We start from the raw sequence: 21,155 nt of genomic DNA, 5'->3' as shown, positions 1-21,155 counted from the left end.
CACCCCCAAGTCTGGGCCCATGACCCCTTCCCCGCCCCCACCAGACCAGGGATGGTACCTGACACAGGTACCCAATCTACAGGGTGGCTGGCAAACCATGACCCTGGTGGTCTGCCTCAAAAAGAGGAAGGCAACCAATCAGATTTCCTCTTTTAAGGACTTACATTAAGAGCCACACAAGGAGACTGCCAGTTTCTCTCGCGCAACAAGAGTCACAAAGATGCACGGTGACAAAACTGGTCAGTAGGTCTGATGGGGTCAGGCCTGGGATGGAGGGCTCCATGCCGCCTTTCTTTAAGCTCCCAAACGCGTAAAGTTTAATTTCATATACACATTTACAGGACACCATAAACACAACCTGGCGCAGCTGCATCCTGCAGCTTTCATAGGCATCCCCAGCTTCTGTTTAATCTGGGCTACACTCGGCGAGAAAGCTTCAGGGGTCGGACGCTCTCCCTGCGCCAGCGCCCCCGCCCCCCGGCCCGCCCACGCCCCCCCCGCCCCACGCCCCCGGCCCGCCTCGCCCCGCCCAGGACTAGACCTTATCGATTGCTTCTGCCTAGGCCGGCCAGCCCGATCCACTGCTCCGGCCTGGCCCGCCCCGAACGCGGGAGAAGAGTGCGCGGGAAAACAGTTTCGATCCGGCTCGAATTCCGACCAGCCTCCGCTTCCTCCTGCCTTTGCATCCCTGACTCCCTGAGGTCTCCCGAGTCACACGAGTGGAAGCAAAGCAGCTCAAGCCGCCGCCATGTCCGAGGCTTATTTCCGGGTGGAGTCGGGTGCGCTGGGACATGAGGAGAACTTTCTTTCCCTGGACGACATCTTGATGTCTCACGAGAAGCTCCCAGTGCGCACAGAAATTCCCATTCCACGCCTCGGCGCTTTCTTCCCGGAGCGGAGCGGAGGGGCCGAGACCGACAACACCATCCCTCAGGTAAGCCCCCTGGCTCGGCCCTGCGCAGAAAGACTACAATTCCCAGTGGCCCTTGCGACCCTGGGGCGTCGCATCTCTGGGCGCGCCGTCCTCTGGGATTTGTAGTTTTACGGGCAGACGGGGGTCGTACTCGCCAAGCAATCTATCCGCGCGGGTCGCGGCTCACTGCGGTGGTCTCCTGCCCGAGCTTGGGCCACTTGTACGGAAACTAAATTTATCCCAGGTCGTCAGGCTCCCTCCAACACGGATTTCATTTTTGAAACTACAAATTCAGCAATGTTTTCCCACTCCCTCTTTCCGTTACCCTCAACACGCCTAAGGATTGGCTCCTACTGAAAACAACAGCTTTGGGTTCTGTAAGAGCATGTAATGCGTCCGGGACCCACCAATGGCTAGATTCTTCCCTGCATCATGATGATGGTATCAGCAACCATTGACTGAGGGCTTTGGTGCCAACCTGGATGGAGTGGGGAAAGTGTACTTTTCTGTGTATTAGCTCTTTAATTCCTCAACAACCTTGTAATTAACTAGGCCTTGTTACATGCAAGGAAACTGAAGCCGGGAGAAGTTTGGTAGCTTGGCCAGGGTCCCGCTGTGGGTGGTGAGCTGGGATTCGAACCTGGGGCTATATGACTTCACATACAAGTGTGTCCCAAAGAGAACAGGCAATATTGCTCACGCAATGCACATTTTCCTTTTTGCCACACACACATTGATTTTTGTCATCGTTCTTCAAATCTACGTTCCTGTCTGACGCAGGGCTCAAAGCTGGAACTCCCCTTGTGGCTGGCAAAAGGACTTTTTGACAACAAGCGGCGGATCCTCTCTGTGGACCTTCCCAAGATCTACCGAGAGGGTTGGAGGACTGTGTTCAGCGCAGATGCCAACGTGGTGGACCTCCACAAAATGGGGCCCCACTTCTACGGGTTTGGCTCCCAGCTCCTGCATTTTGACAGCCCAGAGAATGCAGACATCTCCCAGTCTCTCCTCCAGGCAAGTAATTGATGGGGAAACCTAGGGCACCGCACATGCCTCAGGAGCCAGCTATGGCTGCCCCTCTGACCCAGGGAAATTTATGGCATATACAATTAGTGTGTTATTATTCTAGGCCAGTGATGGTGAACCTATGACACGCGTGTCAGCACTGACACGCGTAGCCATTTCTGATGACACGCGGCCGCTGAGGCAGCCGCATGCCGAGGATGAAACATTTGCTGCTCCTGAGGATGAAACATTTGCGAAATGATGTTTTTTCCTCAAAGTGACACACTACCCGAGTTATGCTCAGTTTTTTGGCGAAATTTGACACACCAAGCTCAAAAGGTTGCCCATCACTGCTAGGCCAACCAACAGTTAGACTGCATTTGCCAAATACACACACATACACATACACACACTTAAATAGGACTTGTCTACTGTTATTCATATTTGCTTGCTAAGAGTTGGGGGCAGCAGAAAGTCCTGGAAATAAGAGGTGATGGCTGATTGCAGGCGTCAGGCACTTAAGTACACAGTCACAGCCCAGCCCAGGACCCGTCTGAGAGTTCCTGACGGAAATACATCTGGTGTTTGGTTATTTGTTCCCTTTCCTTGCTCTGGGGTTAAGACCTGGCTCTGCTACGTACGGGACTTGGTCAAGCTACTTGACCTCTCTAGGCCTCAGTTCTTCACCGAAGTTACAGAATCATCGTGAGCGTATGTGGAGTCACTTAATAAATGGTAACTATTATCCTTGTCCATGGACAAAACAGTGCTATGCATATGTTACCATCCTTTACGCTGGAATAACCTTGATTTAACTTTCGTAATTACTTTTTACTGTTTGCTGTTAAAACCGGAAGAAACCACCCTTCCTACCTCCTGTTTTACTTCCTCGTTCCTCGCTTAATAAGAACACACTTGTCACCTGGGCTGTGCTGACGCCCTCCGTCGGGCGTGCAGGCTGTTTGGCCTGACGTTTGCCAGTGCTGTTTCTAATGCGATAGTTAAAAAAGAAAACAAAAGCCGAAACCGGTTTGGCTCAGTGGATAGAGCGTCGGCCTGCGGACTGAAGGGTCCCAGGTTCGATTCCAGTCAAGGGCATGTACCTTGGTTGCGGGCACATCCCCGGTAGGGGGTGTGCAGGAGGCAGCTGGTCGATGTTTCTCTCTCATCGATGTTTCTAGCTCTCTATCCCTCTCCCTTCCTCTCTGTAAAAAATCAATAAAATAAAAAAAATAAAAAAAAACAAAAAACTGTTACCATCCTCTCGGAAAGAGAAGTCAATGCACAGACGATGGACAGTCTGAGCTTTTGAAACCCTTCTAAGCAGACCTCATTTGTCTTGTAACGTTGCCAGGACATGTTGTTGAGTGGGAACTCTGCCCTTCTTAAGGGAGTTACATGTTGTCTCTCTCCGTCTCTGCTCTGAAGTGCTGTAGACTGGGGTTGCTCACAGAGAAGGTGAGATTGCCGGGAGACCGTTGCAGAACTGAAGCGGGGCTTGTGGCTTGGGCTCAGAGCCCCGAACTGACACCGGTAGAGCTATGTGACTCCATCTCTCCCTCAGGCTGAAAACGATAGAAACTGCATTCAATTAAATCAGGGGTCTTTTCTGGTTGAAACCTGCCTGCATGTGACCACAGTGCATTATCACGGCCTTTGTTACTATAACAATAACGGGGAATGCTTTCCGAGGAGCTTACTCTTGCCAGCCGTTTGCAAGATGCTCTGTGGGTATTACTTCATTGGATTTCCACAATAACCCATTTCACAGGCAAGGAAATCGAGGCTTGGCAGTGTGAAATGACCTCCTCAGACCTCCTTCTGACTGAGTCCTGAGACCAGATTCTCCCCTTTTGTGTCATTTAAATGTTTGGGGATAAAACTGGATCTGGCGTGGCCAGCATGGCTCAGTGGTTGAGCATCGACCCATGAACCAGGAGGCCATGGTTCGATTCCCAGTCAGGGCACATGCCGGGTTGTGGGCTCAATCCCAGTGTGGGGCGTTGCAGGAGGCAGCCCATCATTGATTCTCTCTCATCATTGATGTCTCTATTTCTCTCTCTCTCCCTCCCTCTCTCAAATCAATAAAAATATACATATATTGAAAAAGTGGCTCTGGTTTCTCTTGCTCCCTCTCCTTCAGACATTTATTGGACGTTTTCGCCGCATCATGGACTCCTCCCAGAACGCGTACAATGAAGACACTTCGGCGCTGGTCGCCCGGCTGGACGAGATGGAGAGGGGCTTATTCCAAATGGGGCAGAGAGGCCTGAACGACTTCCAGTGCTGGGAGAAGGGGCAGGCTTCTCAGATCACAGCGTCTAACCTGGTTCAGAACTACAAGAAGAGGAAGTTCACCGACACGGAAAACTGAAGGCCAGCAGGACACAGCGTCACCCCTCGTAGACCCGTCCCTGTGTGGCCTCGGCACGGCTCATTCCCTGCAGCTGTCGCGGGGGCGGTGTCATCAGGTCGGCGAGGACGTGCTGGAGGATGTCCCTGGCCCTGGGAGTCTCCCAGGACGGCCCCACCCTGCTGACCCAAGCCCAGGCCTCCCTCACCCAAGAAGCCACAGCCGAGGAGCCATCCGAGCCCTTGATCCATAAAGATCGGAATACATGTGCTGCAGTAGAGTTGGAACTGGAGTCCTTGTGCCTGGCAGGGACCTGCCAGCCTGAGATGTCCACTTTCCCCGCGCTCAGAGCCACCTGGGTCTGTTCACGGAATGTTCTCTCGCGCGCGGAATTGCTTCATCTTCCCGGTTGTGCAAAGGGCAGCACCCCCAGGATGCCGGACGTGTACATATCTCTTGCCCCCTGCCTGTGGGGAGTTACCCCAATTTCCAAAATCAGCCATGAAGAAGAAGGAAGGATGCCCAGCCAGTGTGGCTCAGTGGTCGAGCATTGACCTACGAACCAGGAGATCACAGTTCGATTCCCGGTCCAGGGCACATGCCTGGGTTTCAGGCTCAGTCCCCAGTAGGGGGCGTGCAGGAGGCAGATAATCAATGATTCTCTCTCTCATCGTTGATCTTTCTCTCCCGCCGTCTCCCTCTCTGAAATCAATAAAAATAGATTTTTTTAAAAGAGAGAGAATAAGGAAGGAAACGGGAAAGGCAGGCGAATGGCATGGTTCCACTGAGCTTGTTTTTGCCTCTGAGATCTGTACGGCGTCTCAGTGGCTCCATTCCCACCCTGGAAAAGCTGTCAGTGATCCAATGGCAACCTAGTTATTAACGGGTGCTCAGCAGCCCTTATTCCGTGACACCGGGACTTTGGGGTTGCTGGTCAGGAAGAGCCCCTGTCGGAGAAGCGTAGTTAACAGGGCACATGGCAGTGGGCAAGAGGCCGTGGGTATGTGTTTCCTTCCGTCCATTTTGCACATCTTGACGTCGAGGCTTCCTGAGCGGTTCCTGAGAATCTAAGCAAACACAAAACTTCCCCTGGAGATCCAGGCGGGAACCTCGGGCTGAGCAGGAGACAGCCTTCCTGGGGCCACCGGCCTGTTTGAAGGGCAGTGGTCTCCACCCCACTGCACCCCCACAACCAGGGAGAACTGCCTCTGTCACTGGACACGAGGAAGTTGGGTATCCAGACTGCAGATGTCTCAGTGCCAACTTAGAATGTCAGGAGGGCTTTTAAAAAATGCCTGTTTTGAGATGGATCCCGTGTTTTTATCGTTTGATTTCGGTGCTAAATAAACGACCCGCTTTGCACTTGGATACAGTCTGTGTGAGTGCTCTTTCCGTCGCTCGCGTGTTTTAGCTGATGAGGCGGAGCCCTCCCAGACTTCTGTCCTTGATCGTATTTGACGATCATGCCCGAAGAAAGCCATGTTTTAGCACCTGCTCTTTCGTGTGCATGTGATTCCTAAATAGGAAAGTGCTGTGTCCTACAAAGGTGGGACTTCCATGGCGACCACGGCATTTTTTAAAAGGAAGGGGGGGCCGAGACCGGTTTGGCTCAGTGGATAGAGCGTCGGTTTGCGGACTCAAGGGTCCCAGGTTCGATTCCGGTTAAGGGCATGTACCTTGGTTGCGGGCACATCCCCAGTGGGGGATGTGCAGGAGGCAGCTGGTCGATGTTTCTCTCTCATCGACGTTTCTAGCTCTCTATCCCTCTCCCTTCCTTCCTGTGAAAATCAATAAAATATATTTTAAAAAAAAAAAAAAAAAAGGAAGGGGGGGCGGGGGAGGGAAGCATTGAGTTGTTCCCTGCCGAGTAACCTCCCTTTAGGTCAGTGGTTCTCAACCTTCCTCATGCTGCGACCCTTTAAAACAGTTCCTCATGTAGTGGTGACCCCCTAACCATTTTCGTTGCTACTTCATAACTGTAATTTTGCTACTGTTACGAATCGTAATGTAAATATCTGATATACAGGATGTCTTAGGCGACCCCTGTGAAAGGGTCGTTCGACCCCCAAAGGGGTCACGACCCACAGGTTGAGAACCGCTGCTCTAGGTCGTGAGCATTCCTCCTGTCGCCGGGGATGAGGTGCAGAGGAGGCCCCCCCCCTCAGAAGCCGGAGGTCGCCCATCTACCTGCTTTTCAGAGGTCAAAGTCAAGTCAACTACAAGGACTACCATTTCATTAAACTGTATTTGAAAATAACTTTAGGTTTCTGGAACAGTTCGTTGTAAAGATAGCACAGGGCGTTCCCATATAGCCCTCCCCGGCTTTCTCCATCGGGTTATCATGTCCGGGCATCAAACACTTCACGTCACAGGCTTTATTCGGATGTCACCAGATTTCACCCTCATGTCCTTTTCCTGTTTCAGAATCCAGTCCGGCGTTGCATTTAGGGGGCAATCGTGTTTTTTTGTTTTTTTTTGTTTTTTAAATATATTTTATTGATTTTTTACAGAGAGGAAGGGAGAGGGACAGAGAGCCAGAAACATCGATGAGAGAGAAACATCGACCAGCTGCCTCCTGCACACGCCCCACCGGGGATGTGCCCGCAACCAAGGTACATGCCCTTGACCGGAATCGAACCTGGGACCTTTCAGTCCACAGGCTGACGCTCTATCCACTGAGCCAAACCGGTTTCGGCGGCAATCGTTTTTTAAAGCAAAGCAGAGCCGAAACCGGTTTGGCTCAGTGGATAGAGCGTGGGTCTGCGGCTGAAGGGTCCCGGGTTCGATTCCAGTCAAGGGCATGTACTTGGGTTGCGGGCACATCCCCGGTGGGGGGTGTGCGGGAGGCAGCTGGTCGATGTTTCTCTCTCATCCATGTTTCTAGCTCTCTATCCCTCTCCCTTCCTCTCTGTAAAAAATCAATAAAATATATTTAAAAAAATAAAGCAAAGCAGAGCATCAGCCTTCCCTACGTTAACTTCAGAAGTTAGTAAGCTTATCGTTGCTGGCCTGGCTCAGTGGTTGAGTGTCGACCTATGAACCAGCAGGTCACGGTTCGGTTCCCAGTCAGGGCACGTGCCCGGGTTGTGGGCTCCATCCCCAGTAGGGGGGCGTGCAGGAGGCAGCCGATCCATGATTCTCATTGATGTTTCTATCCCTCTCTGTTCCTCTCTGAAATCAATAAAAGACGAAGTGAAGCTTATCGGAAAGGATTCCCTGCCCAGGGGTGGGTAACTGGGGCCGACTAGGGGCCTCCCCAGGAGCAAGCTGCTGCGAAGCTCAGGGAGGGAGAGAATATTTGCATTCCCCTGAAAATGAAACTGTCCCCCAGTATTTGCATCTGATGGAGAAGGGCCTCTGATTTGCCTTAAAACTTCCAGCATTCTCTCTCTCTGATAGCAGCCCCTTGATTTCCTCCCCTTTCCCATCTGGCACATCCCCGCTAATTCTCTTGGTGTCTAAAGGAGTTTCAAATGAGCACCGCTTTCTACGCCAACGTTATTCACAAGTGTCAGCGCCGCTCCCAAAATAGTGCCCGGGAACTGCTAACGGTTCCCAAGAAGCCGGAGCCGCAGAGAGAGCACACAGAACCAGAGAACCCTGGCCCGCCTCTGGCCAATGAAAACAAACCCCAAAAGCCCCGGGTTTCAGATCTTTGTGATGTCTTCTGCTCCCTGTCGCCCTCGAAGAAAGAAGTTTATGTGGCTCCCACGCGATTCGCACGGCTCCCTTTTTGCAAGTAAACTTCCTCCCTGTGGACAGCGTGTGGGTTTTTGGTGTGTTTTTTTTTTTCGGATGCAGAAAAGCAAGTGAACAGCGAAGGGGTACAGATCCCACTGCAACTGGGGAGAGAAGAATGGTGTGACTTAGAGAAGGAAAAGTGGTGAGTCCAGCCGGCGTGACTCAGTGGTTGAGTGTCGACCTAGGAACCAGGAGGCCACGGTTCGATTCCCAGTCAGGGCACATGCCCAGGTTGTGGGCATGATCCCCAGTGTGGGGTATGCAGGAGGCAGCCGATCAATGATTCTCTCTCACCATTGATGTTTCTCTCTCTCTTCCTTCCTTCCTCTCTGAAAATATATATATATATATTTAAAGTGTGGCAAGATCGCATCTCAATGCCCCAAGGAAGACTGGAGGCAGAAGCCGGTGTTGAAGCCAACAGACGGCCTTGCTGAATCACTGCCAGAGTCACAGGAGGGACAGAGACCACAGCTGTTCCCGGAGAGCGGCCTTATCTGAATGGGAACAAGAGGACTTGGCACTTGGCTGTCTCTTAGGTTCAGGAGTGAAACATTTTAAAAACTTCCCAAAAGACACTGTCATTTTCTAATTTAGCATTTCATGCCCATGCACTCACTGCTTTATCTAAGATTCCCGGTAAATATTCAGTAATGTGGTCCTTTTTTTTTTAATGTACATGTTTTTTAATTTTTTAATTGCTTTTTTTAAAAAGCCCAGCCCAGCAGGAGGCGGCTGATCGATGTTTCTCTCTCATCGATGTTTCTAACTCTCTGTCCCTCTCCCTTCCTCTCTGTAAAAAATCAATTAAAAAAAATAAATTAAAAAATAAATAAATAAATAAAAAGCCCGGCCGGGGTGGCTCAGTGGTTGAGCATCGGTCCATGAACCATGAGGTCACAGTTCGATTCCCAGTCAGGGCTCCGTCCCCAGCAGGGGGCCTGCAGGGGGCAGCTGTTCAATGATTCTCTCTCATCATTGATGTTTCTCTCTCTCCCCCTTTCTCTCTCTGAAATCAATAAAAACATTTAAAAAGAGGGAGAGAGAGAGGAAGGGAGAGAGAAGGAGAGGGAGAAACATCGATGTGAGCCAGAAACATTAACCAGTTGCTTCCTTGCACACGCCCTGAGCAGGGATCACACCCGAAACCTGGGTATGTGCCCTGATTGGGAATCAAACCCGCCACCTTCTGGTGCACTGTGGAGGGCGCTCCAGCCCACTGAGCCACCCCGGCCAGGCACTGTGCTTCCCTTCAAAGAACTGAGCAGTCCAGGAAGCATTTTCTCAGGCCGTGAGCACATTTCAGAGGATGCTACTCGCTGAACGTCTAGGTCATTCCAAAGGTTCTTAGGAGGAGCGCACCGTCGGACAGGGCGCAGCGTGTTCAGGTGTGGCCCGCAGTGACAATCAAGTTTCCGATGTTTACGGCCTTTTTTTTTTTTTTTTTAATATATTTTATTGATTTTTTTACAGAGAGGAAGAGAGAGGGATAGAGAGTTAGAAACATCGATGAGAGAGTAACATCGATCAGCTGCCTCTTGCACACTCCCCACTGGGGATGTGCCCGCATCCAAGGTACATGCCCTTGACCAGAATCGAACCTGGGACCCTTCAGTCTGCAGACCGACGCTCTATCCACTGAGCCAAACCGGTTTCGGCATTTACGGCCTTTTTAAAAGATCAATAAAAGCGGGGAAAACCTCCGACTGTTGTGAAAGACTGTTACTTCCACAGGCAACGGTGATTTTGAAAGGCTTTTCTGCCGCTGCCAACAAAGCCAGTCAGAGGAGGAAAATGTGCCTCGGGTTGGAGTGCACACGTCTGTGGGGAGAGCGTGTTCGGCTGAGTTAAACGGAGGTGCACGTATGGCCTTGCTTCATGACAGCTCAAGTACCCCGCCTCCTGGGTGTCCTCACGCGATGTGACAAGGTCCCTGGGGATATCAACAGCACAACGATTGAAATTTCTCTTGAGAGACAAATTTTTTAAACTTAAACTTCTTCTAACGCCACTTCTTCAAAATAGACTCGCCCAGGCCGTGGTATTTTGTGGAAGAGCCACACTCAAGGGGCCAAAGAGTTGCATGTGGCTCGAGAGCCGCGGTTTGCCGGCCACGGCTCTAAGCTATTGCGCAGCGGCTACCAGCTTAAGGAGCGCTGATAAGAAACTCCATCATCTGCTTATTTGGGAAGAATCTGAAGGGGCAGGCGAGTCACTGCCTTTGAGGCCTTCCAAACAAATTCTGGGCACATAACCCGGGAGGGAGGCGGGGGAGTGGGTGTGTGTGTGTGAGGGGAGGCACAGAGACAGGAGGAGGCTCGGCCAGCGGGGGAGTGTGTGTGTGTGTGTGTGTGTGTGTGTGTGTGTGTGTGTGTGTGTGTGTGTGTAGGCACAGAGACAGGAGGAGGCTCGGCCAGCGGGGGAGTGTGTGTGTGTGTGTGTGTGTGTGTGTGTGTGTGTGTGTGTAGGCACAGAGACAGGAGGAGGCTCGGCCAGCCAGCGGGGGAGTGTGTGTGTGTGTGTGTGTGTGTGTGTGTGTGTAGGCACAGAGACAGGAGGAGGCTCGGCCGGCCAGCGGGGGAGCTGCGGCTGAGCCAGCTCCCAGGACCCGGAGAGCGGACGGGCAAACAAATCTCCAGAAAGAGGTCATGTGCTCAGGCCCCAGGGGTGGACATTGGCTCTGGAAGCCAGAGCAAGAGAACTGGTTTGGGGGTGACTGCTTGACAGTATTCTCTGTGGGACCCCATCCCTTAGTGATAGCGCCTCTGTTTCCTTCTAGCAATGTGGATGGCCGATGTCTGCCTGAGTTGGGCCAAAGCTCAGGAGGGCGCAGGCCCGTCTGCTCTCCGGGTACTGGGAGCTGGCTCAGCCGCAGCTCCCCCGCCGGCCGAGCCTCCTCCTGTCTCTGTGCCTCCCCTCACACACACACACACACACACACACACACACACACTCCCCCGCTGGCCGAGCCTCCTCCTGTCTCTGTGCCTACACACACACACACACACACACACACACACACACACACACACTCCCCCGTTGGCCGAGCCTCCTCCTGTCCGGGATCCTTCTCTGTGCCTCCCCTCACACACACACACACTCCCCCGCCTCCCTCCCGGGTTATGTGCCCGGAATTTGTTTGGAAGGCCTCAAAGGCAGTGACTCCTCTGCTCCTTCAGTTTCTTCCCAAATAAGCAGATGATGGGGTTTCTTATCAGCGCTCCCTAAGCTGGTAGCCGCTGCGCAATAGCTTAGAGCCGTGGCCGGCAAACTGCGGCTCTCGAGCCACATGCAACTCTTTGGCCCCTTGAGTGTGGCTCTTCCGCAAAATACCACGGCCTGGGCGAGTCTATTTTGAAGAAGTGGCGTTAGAAGAAGTTTAAGTTTAAAAAAATTTGGCTCTCAAGAGAAATTTCAATCGTTGTGCTGGTGATATTTGGCTCTGTTGACTAATGAGTTTGCCGACCACTGGCTTAGCGCCTGTTTACAAAACCAGTTTATCGCGTTGTATGTAATCCACGTGAAAGAGCCTGTGTAACACACCCTGAGATTGTGAAGTGTTCTGATAGCACGAACGCCCATGGGCTCCCATTCGTTTGAGTTCTAGGACGCAAGCAGTGCTTCTGTGTCGCTCCTGCCAGCCCCTCCTCCTAGGTTGTGTGTTTCTTTTCCCCTTGCTCTGCCTCCCTAATGTATATATTACTTTGATTAGCTTTTGTGCGTCTTTTTTTTTTTAAGTATGTTTTTTATTGATTTCTGAGAGAAAGGGAGAGAGAGAGAGAGAGAGAGAGAGAGAGAGAGAGAAGCATCAAAGATGAGAGAGCATCGTTGATTGGCTGCCTCCCCCATGCCCCCCCCCCCCCTGGGGATCGAGCCCAAAATAGGGTCCTGACTGGGAATTGAATCATGACCTCCTGGTTCATAGGTCGAAGCTGAACCGCTGAGCCACACCGGCCGGGCCGGGCTCCTTTCGCTTGGTTTTATGTTGTGGTTTTCAGCAGTGCTGCTGCAGTTTGTTGGGGTTTTTTTTGCTGCAGGATGTTCTATGGGGGGGACATGGCGTAGTTCCTATGAGCAGTCTGTTGTCACTGGACATGGGGTTAGTTTCCAGTCCTTTTTTTTTTTCTATTACACAAGGTGGGGCAAAAGTAGGGGATGCTTTTTTTACCACAACTCAGGAAATGTTTAAAAATGTGAAGTGCTCTAGCTCTGTGCCAGGCACCACGGCGCGGACGTCATAGGCATCGCCTATTTACTCTCCACAGCAGCCCTAAGGGCGACATCCCTGTTTCGCCTCTTTTTCCCGAGAAGGAGACAGGCTCGGTGAGGTTAAGTAGCTGCTCGAGTTGGGGGTGACGGCTTGACAGGATTCTGTGCAGCCAGTGCCGAGCCCTCTGGAGCCCAGGCCCGCTGGTTCTGAGAGGTAAGACTCTTAGCCGCCCTTGGGTTTCGGTCCTCCCCACACTGTTCGACAGGCATCGCCACACCATCACCCCTGCGCGCCTCCGTGGGGGAGACTGGCCCAGCCTGTGCCCGTGTCACATCCCATAGCCGTCATCTGCGGTACAAATGGGACTCCTCCTGGTTCAGATCCCTGCTCCCGTCGTCCACAGTTCGTGCGCGTTCCTGAGAGTGCAAGTTGCTATTTTCGAGACGTTATTTCGCATGGCCTCCCGCCCCGGGGCCCTTGGCCGGCGTAATGGGGGCATCCCAGTTGGCAGAACACAGTGCAGCCCTCCGGGCTTGATTAGATGGGTGTAATCTGCCACGTTGGCTGTTCCAGGGACTCCCCTGCCTCCCTCCATCCGCACTCCACCCCTGGCTCCAAACCAAGTGCGAGGAGGCTGCTGGGAAGGGAGGTCGGCGGGAAGAAGAGCCGAGGGGACAGGGGTGGCTGGGGGCCAGCCTCTCCCAGTGTGGGTTTCACTGAGAGAAGCCACTAGGTGCACCCGGTAATAATGCGGATTTTTTCAATAGATGGAGTCACACACATGTTGATACACATACGATTTGATATGTATGCTATTTTGTTGTCTTGACAGCAAGCTTCCAAACGTCATATGTCAAATTTGCTGAAGGTATTAACATCATAGATATTTTTACGCTAAAAAATGTTGAATTTTGTGCCAAAAAAAAGAGAGCATTTGCGGGAAGTTTTAATTCATTATTTTGAAGAAAAGTGCTGTGAAAGTATCGTCTACTTCGGGGAGCTTACGGTGAACATGCTCCATCTCAAGATACTTGTGAACGCTGGTTTAAACGCTTTGAAAGTGATGGTTTCGATGTGAAAGACAAAGAACATCCAGGTCAACCGAAAAAGTTTGAAGACCAACAATCACAAGCATTATTGGATGAAGATGCATGTCAAACTCAGAAACAACTTGCAGAAAGATTAAACGTTGCTCAGCAAACAATTTCCAATCGTTTACAAGCAACGGGAAAGATTTTAAAGGAAGGAAAACGGGTGCCACATCAACTGAACCAAAGACAAATGGAAAACCGAAAAGTCATCCGTAAAATGTTGCTTTAGCCGCACGAAAGAAAGTCTTTTTTGCATCAAACTGTGACTGGCGATGAAAAGTGGATTTATTTTGAGAATCCCAAACGCACAAAATCATGAGTTGATCCAGGTCAACCATCAACATCAACTGCAAGGCCAAATCGCTTCAGAAAGAAGACAATGCTCTGCCTTTGGTGGGATCAGGAAGGTGTGGTGTATTATGAGCTTCTAAAACCAGGTGAAACCGTTAATACTGATCACTACCGACAACAAATAATCAATGTGAACCACACTTTGATCGTGAAATGACCAGAATGGGCCAGAAGACACGGCAAAGTAATTTTGCTTCATGATGACGCACCATCACACACTTCAAAACCAGTTAAAGACACGTTAAAAGATCTTGCCTGGGAAGTATTAACCCACCCGCTGTATTCACCAGACCTTGCTCCTTCAGATTACCACGTGTTCCGATCGATGGCACACACACTTTCTGAGCAGCACTTCAAAGCGGACAAAGACGTGGAAAATTGGGTCTCTGAATGGTTTTCCTCAAAACAAGAAAAGTTCTATTGGGACAGTACCCACAAATTCCCTGAAAGATGGGGGAAATGTGTAGCTAGCGATGGACATTACTTTGAATAGAGCACTTTTGATGTTTCTCTTGAAATTATCGTGTTTTCTTTGATTACAAAATCCTCATTATAACCCGTTAATAGCTAATCCGCTGTACCGTTTAAGCGTGACGTTTAAGCAAAATCCCACAGCAGTGGTTCTCAAAGTGCGGCCCCCAGATGGACAGCATCGCAGCACCTGTCAATTTCTTAGCAATGCAAATCCGCGGCCCCCAGGCCCGCGGCACCCCCTGAGCACGGAGCACCGAGCTGTCCCACGGAGGTGCTTGGTCACTGGGTGGTTGAATTGCAAGCTGTGTGGCCCAGAATGTGCCCCCAGGTGTTACAATGCCAACGTGGAGGGGGGCACGCCGCAGCCTGCGGGCCGCACTCTCTGGTCTGGAGAGAGGAGAGACAGGCCGCTCACGGAGTTTGGCTGATTTCAAGGTGCGAAGGTAGAGACACAAGTCCATGTGCCCTGGGGCAGTGCTTACATCCTGACAAAGTGTGAAAGGAATTAACTAAGGGTGCTGCAGCCCTGGCTGGTTTGGCTCAATGGATAGAGAGTGTCAGCCTGCGGACTGAAGGGTCCCAGGTTCGATTCCGGCCAAGGGCACATGCCTGGGTTGTGGGCTCAATCCCCAGTAGGGGGTGTGCAGGGAGGCAGCCGATCAATGATTCTCTCACACCATTGATGTTTCTATCTCTCTCTCCCTCTCCCTTCCTCTCTGAAATCAATAAAAAATATATATATTTTTAAAAAGGGTCTTGCAGGTTGGAAGCCTTGAAACTAGTTTGAAGTTACAAAAATCAGACACAAAGAAAGGAGAGAGAAGGGAAATTATGTTATCTTCAACCTCAGTTAAGTCAGGACGGGCTGCAGGGGATGCCACCGGATTATGTGCCGAGAAAACCCACGTGGGGCTGAGCAGAAGCATGAGACCTCAACCTCCCCCCACCCCCATGCCTTTGGACAAGTTCTCCTCCCGCGAGCAGCTGAACAGCTGCTCACTTCAAAATAAAGCCGACTCCTCCCCAGCACCCAGCCTCAGCATGGAGCTGCTCTGACAGAAACAAGTTAACGGGGTTTTAATAAAAATAGAACCCAGATAGGCCTTGGGCCCCCTATTTTTGCAACCAACAGCTCTGTCACTTTCAGTTCCAGGTGTCGGGGCCGGTCCCTGCTGCGAGTTACGTAAGGGCAGTGGGCTGGGGAAGCAGGGCTTTGAAAGTCAACACAGTGGTTGAGCGTTGACCTATGAACCAGGAGGTCACGGTTCGATTTTGGTCAAGGGCACATGCCGGGTTGTGGGCTCGATCCCCAGTGGGGGGCGTGCAGGAGGCAGCCGATCCATGATTCTTTTTCATCACTGATGTTTCTATCCTTCTCTCCCTGCCTCTCTCTGAAATCGATTTTTTTTAAAAAAAAGCAAAAACATATGTTTAAAAAGCACAGATAAAGGTTGGCACACACACAGCTTAGCTAACCCCTAGGGTGGTTAAGAATAAGGGTTCTGCGATCCTGGCTGTGTTATGTATTGGGCAGGCCCTCCGCCCGTTCCCTCGCCGGTAAAATCCAGACAACAATAGGTGGGTTGTCAGGTCATTATGAGGTTTAAAGAGTTCATATGCATAAAATGTTCAGAACGGGGCCTGGCACATGGTACGTGCTACTTAAATGTCAGCTCTTCTTATTCCCAGTGTTTTGCTTTCGTGACATTTCTAACTCTATCTTTGCACACATCTGCAATTACCGCCCAGGGATAAATTCCTAGAAGCGGAATAGCTGGGTGGAGTCACTAGCATATGTATAAGATTGTGGGTACATAATGCAAAACTCCTCTACAAAATTCGCATTCCATAATTATTCCAGGACTGTGTTTAAATGGTCAGCAAATGGACATTAAATCCCTGCCCTCAGCGGGGTTTATGTCAGAAAGGAAGCGGACAGTAAACAAAATGAAGCAGTGATCTATTTAAAAGTGACAGTGCTATGGAGAAAAATAAATCTGGGATGGGGGTCGGGAGTCTTGGAATGGGGTGCAGTTCTAAAGAGGGTGGTCAAGGCCCAGCCAGTGTGGCTCAGTGGTTGAGCATCAGCCTATGAACCAAGAGGTCATGGCTCGATTCCTGGTCAGGGCAGGTGCCTGGGTTGTGGGCTCAGTCCCCAGTGGTGGTTGTGCAGGAGGCAGCCGATCAATGATTCTCTCTCACCATTGATGTTTCTATCTCTCTCTCTCTTCCTGTCTGAAATCAATAAAAAACATATATTAGAAATAATAGGAATAATAAAGAGGGTGGTCCAGGAAGCCCCCGGAGAAGGTGATGTTGGAGCAGAGACCTGATGGAGGGAGGACACATGAAGACATCTGGGGGAGGAGTGTTCCAGGCAGCGGGAATAGCATGTGCAAAGGGCCTGGGGCAGAAACATGCCAGAGTGTACATGGAGGAGGTAAGGGGACGGGGACATGTCACCTGAAACTACGCTTTGGGAGCAGTTTGAATTTTGTCCAACTGTAGGCCCAGGAAGGATGCTGTTCAAGGAGACAGCACACACGGAAACTGTTTTTCTTGTTTCAGGAGCACTGAAGGGAAGGGACAGCTCTCGCCATGTCCCAGCGAGAAAACCAGAGGTCCCTTGTGTTCTGAGTAAAGCATGTGACCGTTTCAGATACTCAAGTCCAGTCGTTTTTCCCTAGAACAGAAAGAACCGGGAGTAAAACGAGACGACACAGGCTTGTTTTGTTTGTTCCTGGGCTGTGTTCCCGGACAGCCTGTTAGCCAGGTTTGCAATTCTGAGACAGTATTTATCAGGGGAATTTAGTCCACGAGGCTGAGATGACAGGGCCCCACGGCCCCACAGCCACAAAGCATCGGCCCCAGAGACACGCAGGGGGCAGAAAGGCAAGCGCGGAGGAAGCAAATTCAGGGCAAAGAAGGAACCACCCCAAGTTCATCTTGGGGACCACCATGGCAGAAATACGCCACCTGGGACTTCCACCCACTTCCTCAGACTGCAGAACCTCTCAAATAAATCAGGAAGTTCCAGGGGCTCGGGAAGACCAGGCTCTGAGCCAAAATGGCTCTAAGTGAGGGAGACGCATCCTGGTGTAGAAACGAGGCTGGTGGGTGTGCCTGTTGCCACCCGGGTCAGAGAGAACCCTGGCCTGACGCTTCTCTCGTGTACCCATCATCCACTTTTACTGCCCCCTCTGTTTGTGAATGGGCTTGTGGACAGTAGGTCCCTGGTCACCTGCCCTGAGCAGGATTTGTGTCTGCAGTGGCTGCCCCGAGAGGCTTGGCTAAGTGCTCCCCAAGCTCTGGCTCCTCCAAGTCAACACGAATCAGCTTGATCTCTCTTTTTCTCCCCTTTTCCTTCCCTCCTTTCTTCCCCCTCCCCCCAGTCGCCCCTTCCTTCCTCCCTCTTCCCCGTCCCCCCCCCCCGCCCCCCCGCCGCTTCCTTCTTTCTGTTTTATGGGTGGAGTGGTTTCATCATGAGGAATTGGAATTAGGCATAATAGGAAGCTTGGCCTGATAACTGTCCCTTAGTTCATTTTTCGAGCAGAAATAAGAAATACTTGTTGAGTGCTCGCTTCGGCAGCACATATACTAAAATTGGAACGATACAGAGAAGATTAGCATGGCCCCTGCGCAAGGATGACACGCAAATTCATGAAGCGTTCCATATTTTTAAAAAAGAAAAAAAAGAAGAAGAAAAAAAAAAGAAATACTTGTTGAAAAAATAAAGGAAGCTGAAACCACCCAATGGCAAAGGGCCAACCCCCGTCACTCCCTCGGCAGCGCGTCCTCTCCCAGGACCCTCGCTCAGTGTTTCCTGTCCAGAGAAGACCTATTGTTCATGCACACGCGTGTTTCTGTAGACGGACTGTACACGGGAAGGGACTCTGACCCCTTCTGCTTCATTCACTGCGGTGTTCCCAGCTCCTGGTACATGGCAGACATTGAAAATATCTGTGGGTCAAATGAATTATGCATTTCTGAAATCTGTTTCCCTCATTCAAAATTATGCCACGGAGCCCTAGCCGGTTTGGCTCAGTGGACAGAGCATCAGCCCTCGGACTGAAAGGTCCCGGGTTCGATTCCACTCAAGGGCACATGCCTCCGTTGCCGACGCCCTGGCCCTGGTCGGGGTGTGTGTAGGAGGCAACCAATCTATGTGCCTCTCTCACGTCGGTGTTTCTCTCTGTCTCTCCCTCTTCCTTCCACTCTCTCTAGAAATCAATAGAAAAATATCCTCGGCTGAGGATTAACAAAATAAAAAATAAATATGCCATGGACACCCTTTCATGTCCTCTGTCTTATGCTTTTTTAATATATATAGTTTAAATATATCTCTATTGATTTCTGAGAGTTGGGGAGAGAGAGAGAGAGAGAGAGAGAGAGAGAGAAACATCAATGTTGAGAGAAAACCATTAATCGGCTGCCTCCTGCACGCCCCCACGCTGGGGATCAAGCCTGAAACCTGGGCATGTGCCCTGATCGGGAATCAAACCGTAACCTCCTAGTTTATAGGTTGATGCTCAACCACTGAACCACACCGGCTGAGCTTGATTTTTATAAGCTAAGCCCTAGCCCGCTGGTTACTATGACCATGAGTGTACAACTGTCTCTTTAAGACCCTGCTTTCCATTCTTTTGGGAATATATCCAGAAGAGGACTTGCTGGATCATATGGTAATTCTATTTTAAAGTTTTGGAGGAATCTTCAGACTGTTTTCAAGAATGGCTATACCATTTTACATTCCCATCCGCAGTGCACGAGGCTTCCAATTTCTCCACATCCTCGCCAACACTTTTTGTTCTTTGGGTGGTTTTTGTTTTTGTTTTGTTTTTTAAATATATTTTTATTGATTTCAGAGAGGAAGAGAGAAGGAGAGAGAGGGAAACATCAATGATGAGAAAGAATCATTGATTAGCTGCCTCCTGCACGTCCCCTACTGGGGATCGAGCCGGCAACCCAGGTACGTGACCTTGACCGGGAATCGAACTCGGGGACCCTTCCGTCCCCAGTCTGACACTCTAGCCACTGAACCAAACCAGCTGGGGCGTCTTTGTGTTTTTGATAGTAGCCATGCTAATGGGTGTGAGGTGGTATCTCCTTGTCGTTTCCATTAGAATTTTCCCAATGGTTAGTGACACTGACCATCTCTTTGTGCTCATTGGCCATATTATGTCCTCTTTGGAAAACTGCCTATTCAATTCTTTCACCTATTTTAAAATCAGATTTTGTTGTTGTTGACTTTTAGAAGTTCTATATGTTTTTTGAACACTAAACCAGATTTGATCAGCATGTTTGGGAATCTCACATTAAGCCAGAAATGAACACCTAAATCTCCTGTCACCTCTCTTCGGTCCTGTTCTTGAGTCATTGGTTTGTTTTTGACCTTGGGGCTGGACTCTGTCAACAGCAAGCTACTGGCTAAGTCTTTGTTGCCATTTCAACTCCACGTGCTTTTGGAGAAGTTGGTGGTGGTGTCATCCCCATTTTACAGATGAGAAAGACCAAGGCTCCGGCAGGTCACGTGACAGGTTGAGGGTCTCCCACGGCTGGTCTGTGCACAGCTGGCATTTCGAAGTGTAGCCCGGATGCCTCACCGCTTCCCGCCTCCTTGGTGCTATGACTTGGAACAGGATGGCCTCGCTCAGACTTGGGAATCAAAGGCTCCAGGGGCTGGAGTGGCTAAAAATAGCCGCCACCACCTCCCCCCTCTTCCCCCAGCGGGGTGTGCTGTGCGGAGGTCATGGTCTCTCTGCAGGAAAAGCGACAGCATTGCCCGCGGAGAGAGACTGGGAGGGCAGCCCCTGGGGAAAGCCCCGGCTGGCTGCAAGTCCCGCCTGGGAAGGCAAGCGGCCTCCCGTGCTCCTGGCCCTGTGCCTTCTCCACGGGGCCTGAGAACAGAGGGCCCCCCTCACCCCCACCCCAGGGCTTCATGGGCCCCTTGGGCCGCAGTGGTCGGAGGAGGTGAGTACGTGCAGTATGATTCCTTTGGGGAAAACACACACAAGTGCATATATGGCTGAAGGACATAACCCCCCCAAATGTTACCATGTTAACGCTGGTTATTTTTATGTAACGGAATTATGAGAGATTTTTCTTTTCCCCTCTGCATCTTACGATTTTCCTGCATTGAGCGTGTATGACTATTGGAATTTTTAAAAAATATTGTCAGATCCACCAGTTGCCTTGACTCGGTATAAACTGGGGCTCCGTGTGTCCGGTAAAGTTCCCAGGACAAGTGAAGGGGCTTTTTCATTTTATTAAATATGGTTTTTATGGATTTTAGAAAGAGAGGAAGGGGGAGGGAGAGAGAGAGAGAAGCATCAACATTGATTGGCTGGCCTGGCACGTGCCCTGACCGGGAATCAAACTGGTGACCTCTCGGTGCTTGGGTCGATGCTCAACCGCTGAGCCACACCGGCCACGCAGGCCAGGCGTAAAGGAGCTTTTCCAACAGGAGCTAGCGGTGCTTCTGCTGTCCCCTGAGACTCCGGAGGAGCTGGTGAAGGGTCTGGAGTTACTGGAGCACAAAGAGCCGGCCCTGCAGGAGGACGATCCTACATGTTGTGGGAGAAAGGGGGTGGGGACATAACCCGCAAATGGTCCAGGTGGCCCACAAGCCGGTGCAGATGACATGGTGGCTGGTGAGATTCCAGAGCCAGGCTGAGGCCAGGCACTCCGCCCTGCTCACTCCCTCATTCCAGCTTCCTCACCATCTGCTCCACCTCCATCCGGGAGCCCCCGGCAGGGCTGCAGCGGCTCAGCTCTGCGCCTCCCTGAGCTCAGCACAGGGTCTGGCTGACCCAATGCATGATGGATGGATGGATGGATGGATGGATGGATGGATGGATGGATGGATGGATGGACGGACGGACAGATGTATTGACGGATGGTACTCTCCCCCAATCATCCCTTTGCCATCTCCCTATACTGACTTTATTGACGTTCCACCCCTCTCTGTGAGGTCTTCCTCCAGGAAGTCCTTGCTGACCCCCCCCCAGACCCCCACCA

The 21,155-nt window shown here is 51.1% G+C and overlaps 1 protein-coding gene and 1 non-coding gene across 2 annotated transcripts; both read left to right on the top strand.

Annotated features, from left to right (window-relative positions):
• The first annotated feature begins 612 nt into the window (after positions 1 to 612).
• Positions 613 to 5,622, top strand: GINS3 (GINS complex subunit 3). Its single transcript, XM_008139861.3, has 3 exons — positions 613 to 934; positions 1,694 to 1,927; positions 4,062 to 5,622. The coding sequence occupies exons 1-3, from the start codon at positions 749 to 751 to the stop codon at positions 4,290 to 4,292; spliced, it is 651 nt and encodes a 216-aa protein (XP_008138083.2). The 5' UTR covers positions 613 to 748; the 3' UTR covers positions 4,293 to 5,622.
• A 12,089-nt stretch (positions 5,623 to 17,711) lies between these two features.
• Positions 17,712 to 17,818, top strand: LOC129147840 (U6 spliceosomal RNA). The gene has a single exon (XR_008555056.1). It is a non-coding gene; the product is annotated as a U6 spliceosomal RNA (small nuclear RNA).
• The last annotated feature ends 3,337 nt before the right edge of the window (positions 17,819 to 21,155 follow it).

Source organism: Eptesicus fuscus, chromosome 21 (assembly GCF_027574615.1).
Source record: "Eptesicus fuscus isolate TK198812 chromosome 21, DD_ASM_mEF_20220401, whole genome shotgun sequence".
NCBI lineage: Eukaryota > Metazoa > Chordata > Mammalia > Chiroptera > Vespertilionidae > Eptesicus > Eptesicus fuscus.
Note: the sequence above shows the minus strand (reverse complement) of the source record. Positions and strands in the feature narration are given on the sequence as shown.

Coding starts and splice junctions, on each gene's coding strand:
- GINS3 (XM_008139861.3), top strand. CDS start 749: ATGTCCGAGGCTTATTTCCGGGTGGAGTCGGGTGCGCTGGGACATGAG. Junction 935..1,693: donor CCGACAACACCATCCCTCAG/GTAAGCCCCCTG, acceptor TGTCTGACGCAG/GGCTCAAAGCTGGAACTCCC. Junction 1,928..4,061: donor TCTCCCAGTCTCTCCTCCAG/GCAAGTAATTGA, acceptor CCTCTCCTTCAG/ACATTTATTGGACGTTTTCG.